Here is a 14855-nt window from a genome sequence, read left to right as displayed (position 1 = left end):
ATTTGCTGGTGGTCCAGTGGTTAGGACTCGGCGCTTTCACTGCTGTGGGCCCAGGTTCAATCCCTAGTCAGGGAATCAAGATACCACAAGCCATGCGGCGGGACAATAAATAAATAAATAAAATATAAAAGTTCAAAAAAAATCCTTGACTGTCAAGCCTTGGAGCAGGAAGACTGAGGGTTCCAGTAGGAAGTTTTCTAGTGGGGGAAAAGAGTGGTGGGAAGAACTTGATACCATCTCTGGAAATTTGGAACAACCTAAAGAGGTATTAACCTAACGGCAGACAAGAAAAAAGAAAGCAATTAGAAACCCCAGGGAAAAGAAGAGAAAAAAATCATCTACAAGGAGAGAGAACATGCCACCCCAGTACATATTCGCCACTTAGCTGTGCAGAGAGCAATATTTATATAATTATAATAATGTGAACATTGGTGGGTTTTTTTTTTGGCTGTGTTGGGTCTTGGTTGCTGCACGCAGGCTTTCTTTTTAGTTGCAGCGAGCGGGGGCCACTCTTTGTTGTGGTGCACAGGCCTCTCATTGCGGTGGCTTCTCTTGTTTCAGAGCACAGGCTCTAGGTGCGAGGGCTTCAGTAGTTGTGGCCCATGGGCTCAGTAGTTGTGGCACATGGGCTTAGTTGCTCCGCGGCATGTGGGATCTTTCTGGACCAGGGCTTGAACCCGTGTCCCCTGCATTGGCAGGCGGGTTCTTAACCACTGCACCACCAGGGAAGCCCTGATTTTTAATTTAGAGTCAATGTACACTTGAAGGAAGGACTTATGGCTATAGACTAGACCTTTAACCTTGACAATGTAAAAAGTAAAGTTGATGGTTTGGAGGTGGGAGTGGAGAGGAGAGCTCAGCAAAGCGTGCAAATAGCCTTATCTTTAAATGTGTGGACACAAGGGATGTCTTAGTTGGTTAGAACTGAGATATAAGTATATGATATTATTTAAAGCTACAAATTTAACCAGTAGAGAAAGTGAAAATGACATAACCACATTGGTAAGAAAGGGAGATACCCAGAAGAGTACAGCTGAGCTAAATCCCATGTATTAAAGAAATCAATAATCATGCTTTAAATTGATTGAACAAGAAATAGCAGATGAGTATATTATTTAGAGACTAAAAGAAGCAAAAATTGGAAGAATTAAATGATTTTAAAATGGTTTCCTCTGAAGAACAGAGCTAAGAGAATAGTGAGTCAGGAGACTATCGCTTTTTACTATAGCAGTGTTTTATCCTCTTCTTTTTTACTACTTTTAAAAAGGGAAGCAGAGAGAGCAAGAGAGAGGAAGGAAGGATGGAAGGAAGGGAGAAAGGAGGAAAGAAAGAACTGTAAGGATCCTGACAGATCATAATACAACCTACTTGGAGATTCCAGATGGACATAGACGTTTTTAAGACCTGGGAATTACACCCATACCTTCTGATGTTAATAAAAATTGTGTGTGTGACTCTGTGTGTGTACATATTTAATATTTTATTTAGAAAATAAATATTTTTATTTTCTAAATTTTTTAATTTAAAAATAATTTCAAGCTTACAGAAAAGTTTCAAGACTAAGAATATTACAAAGAACACTTGTATATTCCACACCCAGATTCACCCCTGTCAACATTTCACTCTATTTGCGTCATCATTTGCCCCTCGCCAAGCCCGTGTGTTCCCTAAACCTCTGGAGGGTTGCAGACATCAGGACCCTTTACCCCTAAATACTTGAGTGTGTATTTTGTAAGAATAGGCAGGAATATGCTCTTATATAACCACAGCAAATTTAACATTGACACCAAACTTTAATCTACCAATGAGATTTAATCTGCAAATACCATCTTTTCCTACTGTAAACTCCCTCCCTTCAGAGTCCGTTTTACCATGTACCTTTTTCCTTTTCTCCTCCACTTCAATCTTCTGCTGTCACCTTTATTCTCTCTACTTGTTTTTGCTTTCGGTTTGAAGTCTTTTGTTCTATAATTATTTGAATGATTCCTGGAGCTTAAAGAACAGACATACAAAGATATACACTTAGATTCTGTTTGGGGGAGAGTTTTTGGCTCCTTTGCCTTTCCAAAAATCACTGGCACTGTTGTTTGACTCTTTGACCCTCCTTTTGAAACATGAATTGTATAGATATGTTTCTGAGAGTTTAACAGCTGTTTTTCTTTTCTGTTTTTTTCCCACTCTGGTTTATAGTTTGAAAAAGTACCTGAAGGCCCTATCCCTCCATCCACACCGAAGTTTGCATATGGAAAAGTTGGTCTGAAAAAGGTAAGCAAAAACAAAATGACAGGAACATTGAGAGTGAGGAAGTGGAATTCAGCAGTCGTGAGTGAAAGCGTTATGCTGGGGAATTGGTTCGTTATTTTTCTGTGAACTTGTTTTCTGTGAGACTGATGGGGTGGATGATGTTTCTGGGAAAACGGGGACACGGGAGGTGAGAGACTCTGTGTGCATGTTGACAGGGTGAGCACATGGGGCACGAGCGGGCATTCTTAGATCATTTTGGTTCCATTATCCATGTCAAAAGCAGCACTAGGAGCCCTTGTGGGAATAACATGCACCTTATTGTTATGGCTGGTGATGTTCTTTTCTATAATTCACCTTTCTCAAAGGGGCTTCTCAAAAGGCACAGACATTAACCCTCAATTATACACTTCCCTCCATCTCAAAATGATGTCCTCGTGGCTTGTGGCTTATATATGGTAATTGGGACATCAGGGGGGAAAGCTAGAAATGAATCATAAATATGAGTGAAGACCATTTTATTCTAGGGAAAGAGACAAAGAAGTGAGGTTTCATTTGATAGGAGTGACGTAGCCCAAATCAATTTGTTTTGACCATCTGTGTCTTCAGGTTTTCCCCTCTGATAATCCCTAACTCCTACATGGGTTAACTCACAAGGAAAAAAAGTTACATATTTCTTAAGAATCTTGATAATTCTAAAATAGCATCATAAGTTTTTATCTTTAAGCAAAATACCAAACATGATTGTATAATTTTTCCATTCATGAAGCCCTTTGATGTATTATTCGTTGGTTGAGCTCTTGTAACATTTTCCACCTAGTGTCGGATAGGTGTGTTATGATTTACAAAGAATGTGGTCTCTCTGCCTGATAGAATCTTGCTTTAGATTAACCAAACTTTAATCACACTTGTAAAGGGAGTATCTTCTACTTCTTCATTGCTACTACTACTTAAGAAAAGGGTTGGTTTGAGTCTTTTTAAAAACTTTAAAAATTTTTGGCTGTGCTGGGTCTTCACTGATGCGCGTGGGCTTTCTCTAGTTGTGGCGAGCAGGGGCTACTCTTCGTTGCGGAGCATGATCTGCGGCACGTAGGATCTTCCCGGACTGGGGCACGAACCCGTGTCCCCTGCATCGGCAGGTGGACTCTCAACCACTGCGCCACCAGGGAAGCCCTTGGCAGGCGATTCTTAACCACTGTGCCACCAGGGAAGTCCCGGTTTATGTCTTTACAGAGCTGTGAAAATTTTATTTTTATGCAACAGAAAATAACTGCAAATATTTCAAACAACAACATTGCTAAAACATAGCTACCTTAGTACCAGAGCACATTTTGTTTACCAGGAAGGAAAATTGTGAGACCAGAAACTAAATATATACAATTGAAGATAGCAAATCGGCATATAACTAAATGAAGTTTAAGTAGAACATAGTTATATAGGATAAAAGCTTTCACCATGAGTTGAGTTCCTTTAGTTGTCCAAGTGGGAGAGCACCCACTCAGCTGAATTGATGGATTCTTGACCGGGGCTTCCCTGGTGGCGCAGTGGTTGAGAGTCCGCCTGTCGATGCAGGGGACATGGGTTCGTGCCCCGGTCTGGGAAGATCCCACATGCTGCGGAGTGGCTGGGCCCTTGAGCTATGGCCGCTGAGCCTGCACGTCCAGAGCCTGTGCTCTGCAACGGGAGAGGCCACAGCAGTGAGAGGCCTGCGTACCAAAAAAAAAAAAAAAAAATTCCTGACCAGTATCGTATTAGGGAAAGCCCTGGGTTTGGAGCCAAACCTAACTGCAAATCCTGTCTGCGCCTTGATTCAAGTGAGCTGCTCTGAGCCCCATTTCTTCTTTACTAAAAAGGGACCATAATGCCTACTTTTCCCGGCGTTGTGAGGATTCAGTGAGGTATGCGGGTAAAGTGATGTCTCCCCTGGAGGCAGCCAGAGCTTATAGCCATTATCATTGTTGTTATTGCATCAGAATAAACACCATGAGCTGCAAGAATACACAATTATAAGTATGAATTGAGTGTCTACCTTGTGCTGGCATTGGAGGTAAGCTCAGTACAGACCCTGCCCTTAAGGAGCTGACAGTCAGCAAGGACAGCAGTGGTATAAACAACTGGAAAGTGATACAGGCGTGGGAAACATGCTGCAGACCAATTCAGAGGAGGGCACAGTCGGAGCTACTTCATTGGGAGTGGTGGGAAGGCTTACGGAGCTTTGGTTTCCATGCATTTTAAGCGCCTTTCATATACAGGAGGTTGTGTTTGCAGATAGGTATGTTTGAAACTATTTTTAAGTTTATCATCCGTTAATTTTCATCCAGAGTTAAGGAATAGATGGAATTGATTGAAGGTGACTGGGGGACAGCACTAAGTAGAATTTGAACCATTTCAATTTATTTAGGGGTTGGTCAATGACGTTATTCTCTACTGTGATTACCAGGGAGGGGTGACAGTGAGTGAATGCTGCTTTTGTTTCTTTTCAGTTAAAGACAGTGGAGGAAGCTCTCGACATTCTGTGTCCCTCCGGACCCGTAAAAAGCGTTTATCCCTTGACATTTATCCAGGTGAAACAGGTAGGCCTTCAAAGGTAATGCTTCACCTTTTTTCTACTTGCAAAAATGTGCTTTCTGCACTGCCTGTTCTGAACACAGAGACCAAAACGGTAAGTAGATAAATCAGACCCCACATAAATTAACCATGGATCTCCACGCTCTCTTTAGTTCTCAGTACTACGTGGTGAGCTGATCTTTCCTGTGTTTTCCCCCCATTTCTTATTATCAGATAGGTCGTAGCTCAACCTGCTTCAGCATAATTCTGTACAAGCTATAAATTGAGTATATTTAGGACATAATTAATCTTTCTTATAAGGTATCAGAGGAAAACCACTATTTTATTACTCAAAAAAGACAATTATTTGTCCTTAGCTCAAAGGTAGAAGGACTGTGTTCTTAATAGATTAGGTTATTAGAGATTCTTTTTCCTGCTTTTGAAGAGAACAAGAACAGTACATCGTGTGTGTGTGTGTGTGTGTGTGTGTGTGTGTTTAATCTCCATCCCGTGTCCCCTGCATCGGCAGGCGGACTCTCAACCACTGCGCCACCAGGGAAGCCCTCCCCCAACTTTTTATTTTGGAAAACTTGCCAGAATAGTACAACAAACACCCGTAAAGCTCTCACCTGGATTCACCAAGTGTTAACAGTTACTTCACTTGCTTTATCTTTCTCTGTGTGTATACGCAGTCAACTGCTTTTTTTTTCAGCAGTCTGAGGTAGTTGTCAACATCATGACACTTCCTTTAAGTATTACAGCATATATTTTTTAAAAAGACATTATTCTACACGACCATAAATAATGATCACCCTTAAGAAATTTAGCATTGGGACTTCCCTGGTGGCACAGTGGTTAAGAATCCACCTGCCAATGCAGGGGGACACGGGTTCTAGCCCTGGTCCGGGAAGATCCCACATGCCGCAGTGCAACTAAGCCCACGAGCCACAACTACTGAGCCCGTGTGCCTAGAGCCTGTGCTCCGCAACGAGAAGCCACCGCAACGAGAAGTCCGCACACTGCAACAGAGAGTAGCCCCAGCTCACCACAACTAGAGAAAGCCCGCGCAGCAACGAAGACCCAACGCAGCCAAAATTTTAAAATAAATAAATTTATTTTTAAAAAAAGAAAGAAATTGAGCATTGATACAATCTTATTACCTAATACACATTCCAAAGTCAGGTAGCCCTGGTCATTACCATGGTGTCCTTTATAGCTTAACTTTTTTTCAGTCCAGTTTCCAGTTCATGATCACACATTGTCTTCTTTCAGTCCAGTTTCCAGTTCATGATCACACATTGTCTTCTTTCCTCCGAAACGGTTCCTGAGTCTTTTTTTCTTTCTCTCATGACATGGACATGTCTGAAGAGGTCAGCCCAGTTTTGTATACGGCCCCTCACTGGTTAGATTCAGTGAAACATTTTTGGCGCAAACGTGACAGCAGTGATGTGTTCTTCTCAGGACACCATTTCAGGATGCCCTTGAGGTCACTTTTTGCCTTTGGTTCAATGTTCAGTTTGATCACTTAGGATCTCAGCCCTGTTTTTTGAAATGGAAAGTTATCTCGGCCCTCCTTTCTGACTTCCCGGAGAGATCACCTTCTCGAGGGAATAATAGCACATCTGATCTCACTTTAACGTATTTTGCCTCCAGTTACTATTGTTATACTTGTGATTTCACTCCAACAGCACTGCTTTGTGATAAATAAAAATGAATAATTAAGCTCCCCACCCCACACTTCTTCCTCAGGGTTGGGTAGGTTCTTTCTCTGGTTCTAACACACACTGACTGTACGTCCACGTTTTCATCTACCTGTCTTCTCCACCTAGTAGGGTCTGAGCACATCAGACAAGACACGACACAGAGCAGTAGGAACCTGGGAAGTGAATCCCAGGTTCATGTGTAGACACCGGCAGCCCTTGTTCTTCCTCAGACCCCTTCTGCTCTCTCATCTCTGGCCAAGGCAGTGCTCTCAGATCGGGTGGGGCTCCTGGGCCCTGGCTGTTTCAGATCTGAGACAAGCCCATAGAAGATTTATTTCCAGCAAACCCTTTGGCGGGCACAGCTGCAGGGATTGGGGTGCAGCCCTGGTACCCCTGCAGCTGCCCCCCACCCCATCCCCAGAGGCCTCAGCTTTGCCTTTGCAGGAAGCATCTCAGCTTCTGCTCCCCTCCTGGAAACCCCTGGCTAAGTTTTCCTCGGCCTCTGAGTTAGGACTCACCACTTTGGTACTTTCAAAAGATAAAAACAAGAGAGAGATGGAGATTTGGAGTCTGGGAGGGAGGCATCCTTGCACTTGAAGGTTTGGCTGGCGACAGCAATAGCATTTCTTGAGTTCAGCACTTTCCTGCAACACAGGAACGTGTGTTAGCGGTTTCCTTCCACTCCTGCAAGGCATCTCTCCACTTACCTGGGGTGCACTTTCTTGCTTTTGGGGCCCGAGGAGTAGGGAACTTTGTCTCTGTTCCCTGCTGGATTTCCATTTGAGCTGTCTTGTATGACTCAGGATTTATCCACCTCCCCCAGCTAATGGCCACAGCAGGAAGCCACGAACCGAGGCTGATGGTTGGGGCCTTCCTTTCGGACCAGGGATCCCAGCTCTCAAAGTACTTACTGACTTAGCGACAGGTTACACCCCCATCTCTGTCGGTTTCCCTCGTGCCTTCACTTTAAACAGTTTCTGATTGACTCTTGTTTTGTATGTTAGAGCGGATTTAGCCCAAGAATCTGGAGAATGTTTTACCGAGCATTCTGTTGCCGTTTGCCTTTTGTTGTTGTCTTTGGTTCTGGTTTTTGAGGTAACAGAAATAACTTTGGGATATATATGATGGGATCCCCCTGAGTGATTCTGGGCAAATCACTTAACACATTCCAGGACCCAGTTCCCTCCTGTGGGAGGGGAGGTGACATTTGACAAAACACTCTTCAGGCTTCCTTGCAGTTCACTGCTGTGATAGTTTTATTCTATGACCCGAAGATTGAAGCCGGTTCCCTTCTCTCAGATGGAATTTTTGCCGAGGCTGGGGAAGCATTTCATTCCTCTGGTTTTAGAAATGTCACTTTCACACAGATCGAGGGTCACCAAGTTCTCCTAACGTGAATGGCAAGAGTGATGTCTTTTTCTTGCATCCTTCTCTAACCAGTACTTTGGGTTTGTGCTGTACCGAACAACACTTCCTCAAGACTGCAGCGACCCAACACCCCTCTCTTCGTCCTTCAATGGCGTCCATGATCGGGCCTACGTCTCTGTGGATGGGGTAAGAATTCTCTCTGTACTTGTGGGTCTGCCCCCACGGGAGAGGGGGTTGTGGGTTGCACTTGGTAACATGACAGTCAAGGCCGTGGCTGCCTTTCCATCCTCAGGCTCTAACCCTCCTCGTGATGCCCCTTAGCTCTGCCCCTTGCTTGCTGATGTAGTCTCACCTGTGCTCTGTCTACCTGAGATACACCCCCTCACCCATCCGAACTGCAGGACTGTGCTTAAGGCCCCACCTCCTCGGAAAGCTTCCTGGTTGCCCCAAATCCAGGGCCATCCCCTCTGATTGACCATGTGTGTCACCCATGTCTTCTTTGCTCCTGGAGGGCAGGGTCCGTTTGTACACCCCAGATGACTCATTTAACTGTGGGTCTTCATTACATGAGAAATTATATTGTGTAGGATTGTTCATGATAATTAGAGCTAAAAGACACAAAGGCTTTGGTTTTGTAGCAAAGTAAAGATAACATTTTAGGATTTCCCTTCCTCTCACTGAAACAATCACGTGAAAAAAAACACATGAAGAGATTTTTCCTAACCAAGAAAACTTGTTCAGAAAATTTTAACTGAAAATATCTCCATTCTGTTGTCATTAGCGGCTTTCATTTCAGTGGCAGCAAGTGTCAGACATTATGTGTATACTGGCAGCAGTTTCCAAAATTTCAACCTGGGGGTTGTCTTAGTGAATTACGGTCATTTTTTTTTTTCATCTTGCATTTAACAAAACTAGGAATATGTTGCTGCTAAAATACCTGTTGTTTCCCCTCATTTTATTATTTCGTCTTTGTGGTTAACGCATCATGTCAGGTATTTTGAAGTGAGACTATTCCACCTAACTCACTGATTTTATCTCGTTTGTCTGACTCTGTCTCCTCTCTCCATGGTGTTGTTTAGAAGCTACTTTTTGTGACTGCCTTTTTGCTGTGAGAACGTGAAGAGGTTCCTGTATTAGGAATCTTCCCCTGGAATTTTTGCCTCTATCCCCTTTCTGTTAAAAATAGATACACAGGCTACTCAACACTCTGTTATAACCTATATGGGAAAAGAATATGAGAAAGAATACATACGTATGTATGTATAACTGAACCACTTTGCTGTACACCTAAAACGAACACAATGTTGTAAATCAACTACACCCCAATATAAAATAAAAATTTAATTTAAAAAATAAAGGACTTTCCTGGTGGTCCAGTGGTTAGGACTCCAAGCTTCCACTGCAGGGGGCGCAGGTTCGATCCCTGGTCAGGGAACCAAGATCCCACATGCCGTGCAGTGGGGCCAAAAAATAAGATAAAAATAAAAAATAATAATAAATACAAAACTTAAAAATAAATAAAAAATAAAATAAAATAAAATAAAAATAGATGCACAACAAAACATCCCAGAGCTAAGGAAACCAGCCTTGCCCCTTCCTTGCTGGGAGCTGAGTCTGCTGACCTTCTTGTGTAGAAAGCAGTGATTTCTGGAACGTGGGCATCTGGTCAGTAACTTGGGCAAAGGAGCCATCAGAGCATTTCCTCCCAAGTCTGGTGACACTTCCAGGCAGGAAAATGAGTGCTGAACTAACTGAGCGGGCTGCCTCTCTGCTGACCCTCCCACCCTAGTTAATTCTCATTTGGCATTGAACTGACAGGTCCCCCACGGAGTCCTTGAGCGAAATACTGTGATCACCCTGAACATCACAGGGAAAGCTGGAGCCACCCTGGACCTCCTGGTGGAGAACATGGGGCGTGTGAACTACGGCAGTTCTATCAACGATTTTAAGGTAGGCGTAGCTTCCCTGTTAGGAGTGAGATTCAAAGGTTGACCTGTGCCTAAGCCACTAGGGAGGTTTCTGTAAATCCATTTAAAAACTCTCCCACATACACTCTTTCCCTCCAGCCCTGTTCACATAGAAGTAATTTTTAAAAGCACACCCACCTTTCCGTATTTGATGAGTGAACCTACCCTGATTTGTTTTGCAACCTAGAAGTTGGGTTATTTTGAAGAACTGTTTTCCTCTGCAGGTGATGAGAAAGTTGAGCTTTGCAAACAGAAGCCTTCCTTTGCGTTTGAATTCAGTCGTCCTTTAGTAAGAAACAGGAGGAGAAAGCCACTGCAACATGCTTTTCCTTTGCTTAAAAACACCCACTGAGGTCGCAAAAGGCACTCCCTTGCCAACAAAGCCAGCTTAGCATTTGGTCTGCTCTGTTTTATGGATGTGGATGAACCAGGACAAACGCTTGAATTGCAGAGAACCCTTCCCTTGGTGCACTGCCTCTCACTTCTGTTGGTTAGTCTGTGCCTAGGTGTCTAGTCCAAATACATTTTTCTAATGTACATTTTGAGAGCATTATTCAGCAAACATTAGTGCAGTTCATACTCTGTGCGCATGCTCCGTGAGGCGCTTTGGGGGATCCAAGGATGTTGAGATATAGACTACCCCGTGGGTAGCTCACCATCTGCTAGAGGAGGGAAGTCTTCACTGAGGGAATGATGGCACCACCCACTCTAGGAGAGGACAGGTGTCTGCGGCTATTTCCTGACCCTCCTGGTGACACCTCGGAGGCAAGGCAATGACACTCTTAGGGAATAGCTATACAGGGGCCACTTTTGTCTCCAGCAGAAATGTCCCTGTTACAGTCCTTGTGCTCAGGCTGTAATTAGTGGCCTTCCTGCTTGGCTGTCACAGGCCATGCTGACCTATAGAGTGATGGGGACTCTTATGAGGTGTCTAAGTCCCCAGGACCCAGCCAAGAGCCTGGCACACAGCTGCCTTGTTAATACCTATTGTATTACTAATTGGACAATTGAGGCTTGATATTGAGAAGTGTCCTGGGACTAATTTGGGATCCCACTGGGTTGGAGAAGTTCCCCTCGTAAAAGGCTGGGAAGAGGGACTTCCCTGGTGGCACAGTGGTTAAGAATCTGCCTGCCAATGCAGAGGACACAGGTTCGAGCCCTGATCCGGGAAGATCCCACATGCTGTGGACCAACTTACCCGTGCACCACAACTGCTGAGCCTGCGCTCTAGAGCCCGCGAGCCACAACTACTGAGCCCACGTGCCACAACTACCGAAGCCTGTGCACCTAGAGCCCGTGCTTCGCAATAAGAGAAGCTACCACAGTGAGAAGCCTGCACACCACAATGAAAAGTAGCCCCCTCTCTCCGCAACTAGAGAGAGCCTGCGCACAGCAATGAAGACCCAACACAGCCAATAATTAATTAATTAATTAATTTTTAAAAAGGCTGGGAAGAGAAAGCCAGATAAACCATGAGCAAAGGCTTCGATGCAGTGGCTGATGCCATGGACACCCCAGGCCCCTGCCCCTGCTGGACAAATAGAGCAACTTCAGAATGTGAGTCTGAGGCTCCCTATCATCATCACGGCCCTTTCTATCCTTTTACAGTGGGCTGGATGTTCTTTTGCATCCCCCGCCTCCACTCACTCTCTCATCCTCAAATTCCATCATTTCCTCCATTCTAGCAATGTCTCTGAATCAAACACTGAAGATTGGGGATTTGGGATCAAAAGCTCTGGCCTCAAGCCAGATCTGTCACTTTGATGTACACACCGTTTGAGTCCGCATATACTGTTTGTGTTTCATATCCCAGTTTGCTTTTCCCAGGAATTCAGGGCTGGAACACAGAGTCACTTAAAGCCAACCTCCACCCCCACCCCCAGCTCATTGCTCTGTTTCTCCTTTACAGGGTCTTATTTCTAACCTGACCCTTGGTTCCAATATCCTCACCAACTGGGAGATCTTCCCACTGGACATGGAGGATGCAGTACGCAGCCACCTGGGGACCTGGGATGGCCATGACAGCGGCTGTGCCCACAGCCCATCTGACTACACACTCCCGGCCTTTTATGTGGCTAATTTCTCTATTCCCAGTGGGATCCCAGACTTGCCCCAGGACACCTTTATCCAGTTTTCCGGATGGACCAAGGTATGTGTCTTCATGGGAAGTGTTTGAATTCAGGCCTCAGACGTCTGGTTTTCAGTCTCTGATTGAGAATCAAAAAGAGCTGCTAATGGGATGCTGTGCGAGTCTGAGAGTGGAGGGTTTTCTTTGGAAGTTTACCCATTTCTCAGGAGCAGGACCATGGCAGATCTTTGAAGATGCAATGGTCAGCATGAAGGTACACCATCTACCCCATTTTCATTGACTGACAACTTCCTTTAGAAACTTCCTCCTTCCTCTAAGAAAAATCATAGTCCCCTTGGAAAGTGCCTAGGAGGAGCCCTTCTTCTTTATTCTGAAGAAAATCTGGCCCAGGCAAAGGGGTGAATATCTGGGGAACCTGTTTTCTCTTGTTCATGCCTAACTCTATACTCTCAGAACACCCCCACCTCCGCGTGAAAGTGCCCCTGTGCCCTGGGGGCATCCACCACTGTCTGTACGATCCTCAGCTCTCCCTTGGCCACTTTACTGCCTGCTCTCTCTCCTTTATTCTCTGAAGACATCAGCATGTCTTCTTTCACCGTTGCCTTCTCCACTTCAAGTCCTGTTTTCATCCTAGATGCCCTTATCGTGACTCAGTTATTCATTCAACAAATATTTAGTGGCCACTGTTACCAAGAGTGGGTCCAGTTGCTTGCTGCTCTAAAACCAATAAAGAGGCAAGGTTGGTGGAAAGGATAGTTTGCTTTATTTTGGTTGCCAGCAATTGGGGGTGGGGAGGACAGACTCCTGCCCAAAGGCTGACTCTCCCCCACCCCCAATCAGCAGGCAAGAGCTTTTATAGGTGGACAGAGGGGGCTACATATAGAAACAGCACAGTCAGCCTGACAGTCATATTGAAATTGGTCCTGCGGTGGTCTGACCACCTTCATCTTGACTGTTTTAAGTACACTTAATCTTCAGCTCCAGGGTCAGTTTGTTACCATTTCCTTGAGGCCAGTTCTCTGAATTGTGGCAGCTTATGTGATGGCTACAGTTCTGGTCCTCGTGTAGTTAACTTCTTCCACCTGGTGGGGGTTTCAGTACCTATAAGACAGCTCACAGAACATGGCTCAGAATATTATCTATAGCCCTTGAGGAGGAACTAAAGTCCTTGACTTTGCTTAATGACTAAACTGTTAATGTTTTGTCCTATTTGATTGTTTTCCTTTGCTTCTGTATTTTCCCACTTCTCTCATTAAACTTATCCTTTGGCTAAAGTTTTTCTACAAGACAAAAGGCAGGTGGGGGACATGGGGCGGGGGGGAAGGACAATAGGGTCCTGCTCCATTTCAATCCCCCCTTTCCTTTGATACTCCCCAATCTTGATGAGGGACAGGTATAGAACAAGAAAGGGAATAAAGTTTTGGATAGAGAGATTAATCATAAACTTGGCAGAGGAACTTGGTTTTAGTTCCATTTCTGTTCCAATTTTCCCCAAATCTTTGAGGGAATGGGGTGACAACTGTTCTGGCTACTTCCTGCTGAAATGGGGCCTAGTCCTGCCTAATTTGGGGAGTGGACACAGAGTTGGAAATAATTTCGTATTCCAAGCTTAGCATCAATATGTTGTATTATGAAAACATTGCCTCTGTCTTTGATTGCCTTGTCATAGTACCTGGACAAACATTTGAAAGTTAGTAGACATATTGCAATGAGGATAATAATCAAAATGTTTTTTTTTTTAAAGATCAGCTTTTTAAATAAATTTATTCATTTTATTTATTTACTTTTGGCTGCTTTGGTTCTTTGTCGCTGTGCACGGCTTTCTCTAGTTGCAGCAAGTGGGGGCTGCTCTTTGTTGCGGTGAACAGGTTTCTCATTGCGGTGGCTTCTCTTGTGGCAGAGCACGGGCTCTAAGCGTGCAGGCTTCAGTAGTTGTGGCATGCGGGCTCAGTAGTTGTGGCTCGCAGGCTGTAGAGCACAGGCTCAGCAGTTGTGACCCACGGGCTTAGTTGCTCCGCGGCATGTGGGATCTTCCCAGACCAGGGCTCGAACCTCTGTCCCCTGCATTGGCAGGCAGATTCTTAACCACTGCACCACCAGGGAAGCCCCAAAATGTATTTTTGTACTATTCTCTGAATGTATTTTTTTCCTTAATGGTTAAAGTGGATGTACAGTGTATGTTTAATAGGCCATAAACAGGCTGTTTGGTTAGCCTAAAGTTCAAATTAAATCAGGTATAAGACAGAATGACTTCCCCATACCTCAATATGTGAAATTTCTTCTATCATTTTCCCCTTTCAACTGTAAATAGAAAACATTGATAATCAATGTATTTTTCCAAGTTGCCATAGTGGCTCAGTTGCCTACTCTGGGTCCATTCATGTCCCTCAGTGCTAGACCTACTTTTTGTTTATATATTTGTCTAGTCATCTACATTGGGGAAAAACTAATCAGACGTAACAAACAAGTACAGAAAAGTCTGTTGATGGGGAAACAGTTTATAGGCTACACATTTTATCAGTTATACCCAGTCGTCACACAAACATTGTACATGTGCTTTAAGCAGTAAACTTAAAGCCAGCAGCGATACACATCATGAGTAGTTATACTCTGTGACAACTTCATTAAACTTTTTTTTCCATCCTGAACATTGGGGTCAGGAGTATAGTTAGAAGAACAACAGTAGCTTTCCATTAGAATTCTTCAAATTTCTTATCAATATTTTTCTCTGAGATTCCTCAGGGGCCCTCTGGAAAACTCAAAATTAGATAGATAAAGAAACTTACAATCTGTTTTCAAAAGCAGCTCAGTATTCCAGGAAAACTTTGTTCTCTTAACAGAGAGAAAACCAGATTCCCACCTTGTACCAGCTTACCGTTAATAACAAAATTCATTTACATAATTAAATTCAATCTAATCTTTTTTTTTTTTTTTTTTTTT

General features: G+C 44.0%; 1 protein-coding gene across 1 annotated transcript in view; it reads left to right on the top strand.

The window, feature by feature from the left end:
• The window catches only part of GLB1 (galactosidase beta 1), a 93119-nt gene that overhangs the window by 58733 nt on the left and 19531 nt on the right, over positions 1-14855 (top strand). Inside the window, exons 11-15 of the mRNA XM_024743449.1 lie at positions 2191-2265; positions 4725-4814; positions 7932-8045; positions 9678-9809; positions 11736-11975. Coding sequence (XP_024599217.1) covers positions 2191-2265; positions 4725-4814; positions 7932-8045; positions 9678-9809; positions 11736-11975 — 651 coding nt within the window. The remainder of the gene's footprint in view (positions 1-2190; positions 2266-4724; positions 4815-7931; positions 8046-9677; positions 9810-11735; positions 11976-14855) is intronic.

The sequence above is a fragment of the Neophocaena asiaeorientalis genome, unplaced genomic scaffold, assembly GCF_003031525.2.
Source record: "Neophocaena asiaeorientalis asiaeorientalis breed wild unplaced genomic scaffold, Neophocaena_asiaeorientalis_V1.1 scaffold332, whole genome shotgun sequence".
Lineage (NCBI taxonomy): Eukaryota > Metazoa > Chordata > Mammalia > Artiodactyla > Phocoenidae > Neophocaena > Neophocaena asiaeorientalis.
Note: the sequence above shows the minus strand (reverse complement) of the source record. Positions and strands in the feature narration are given on the sequence as shown.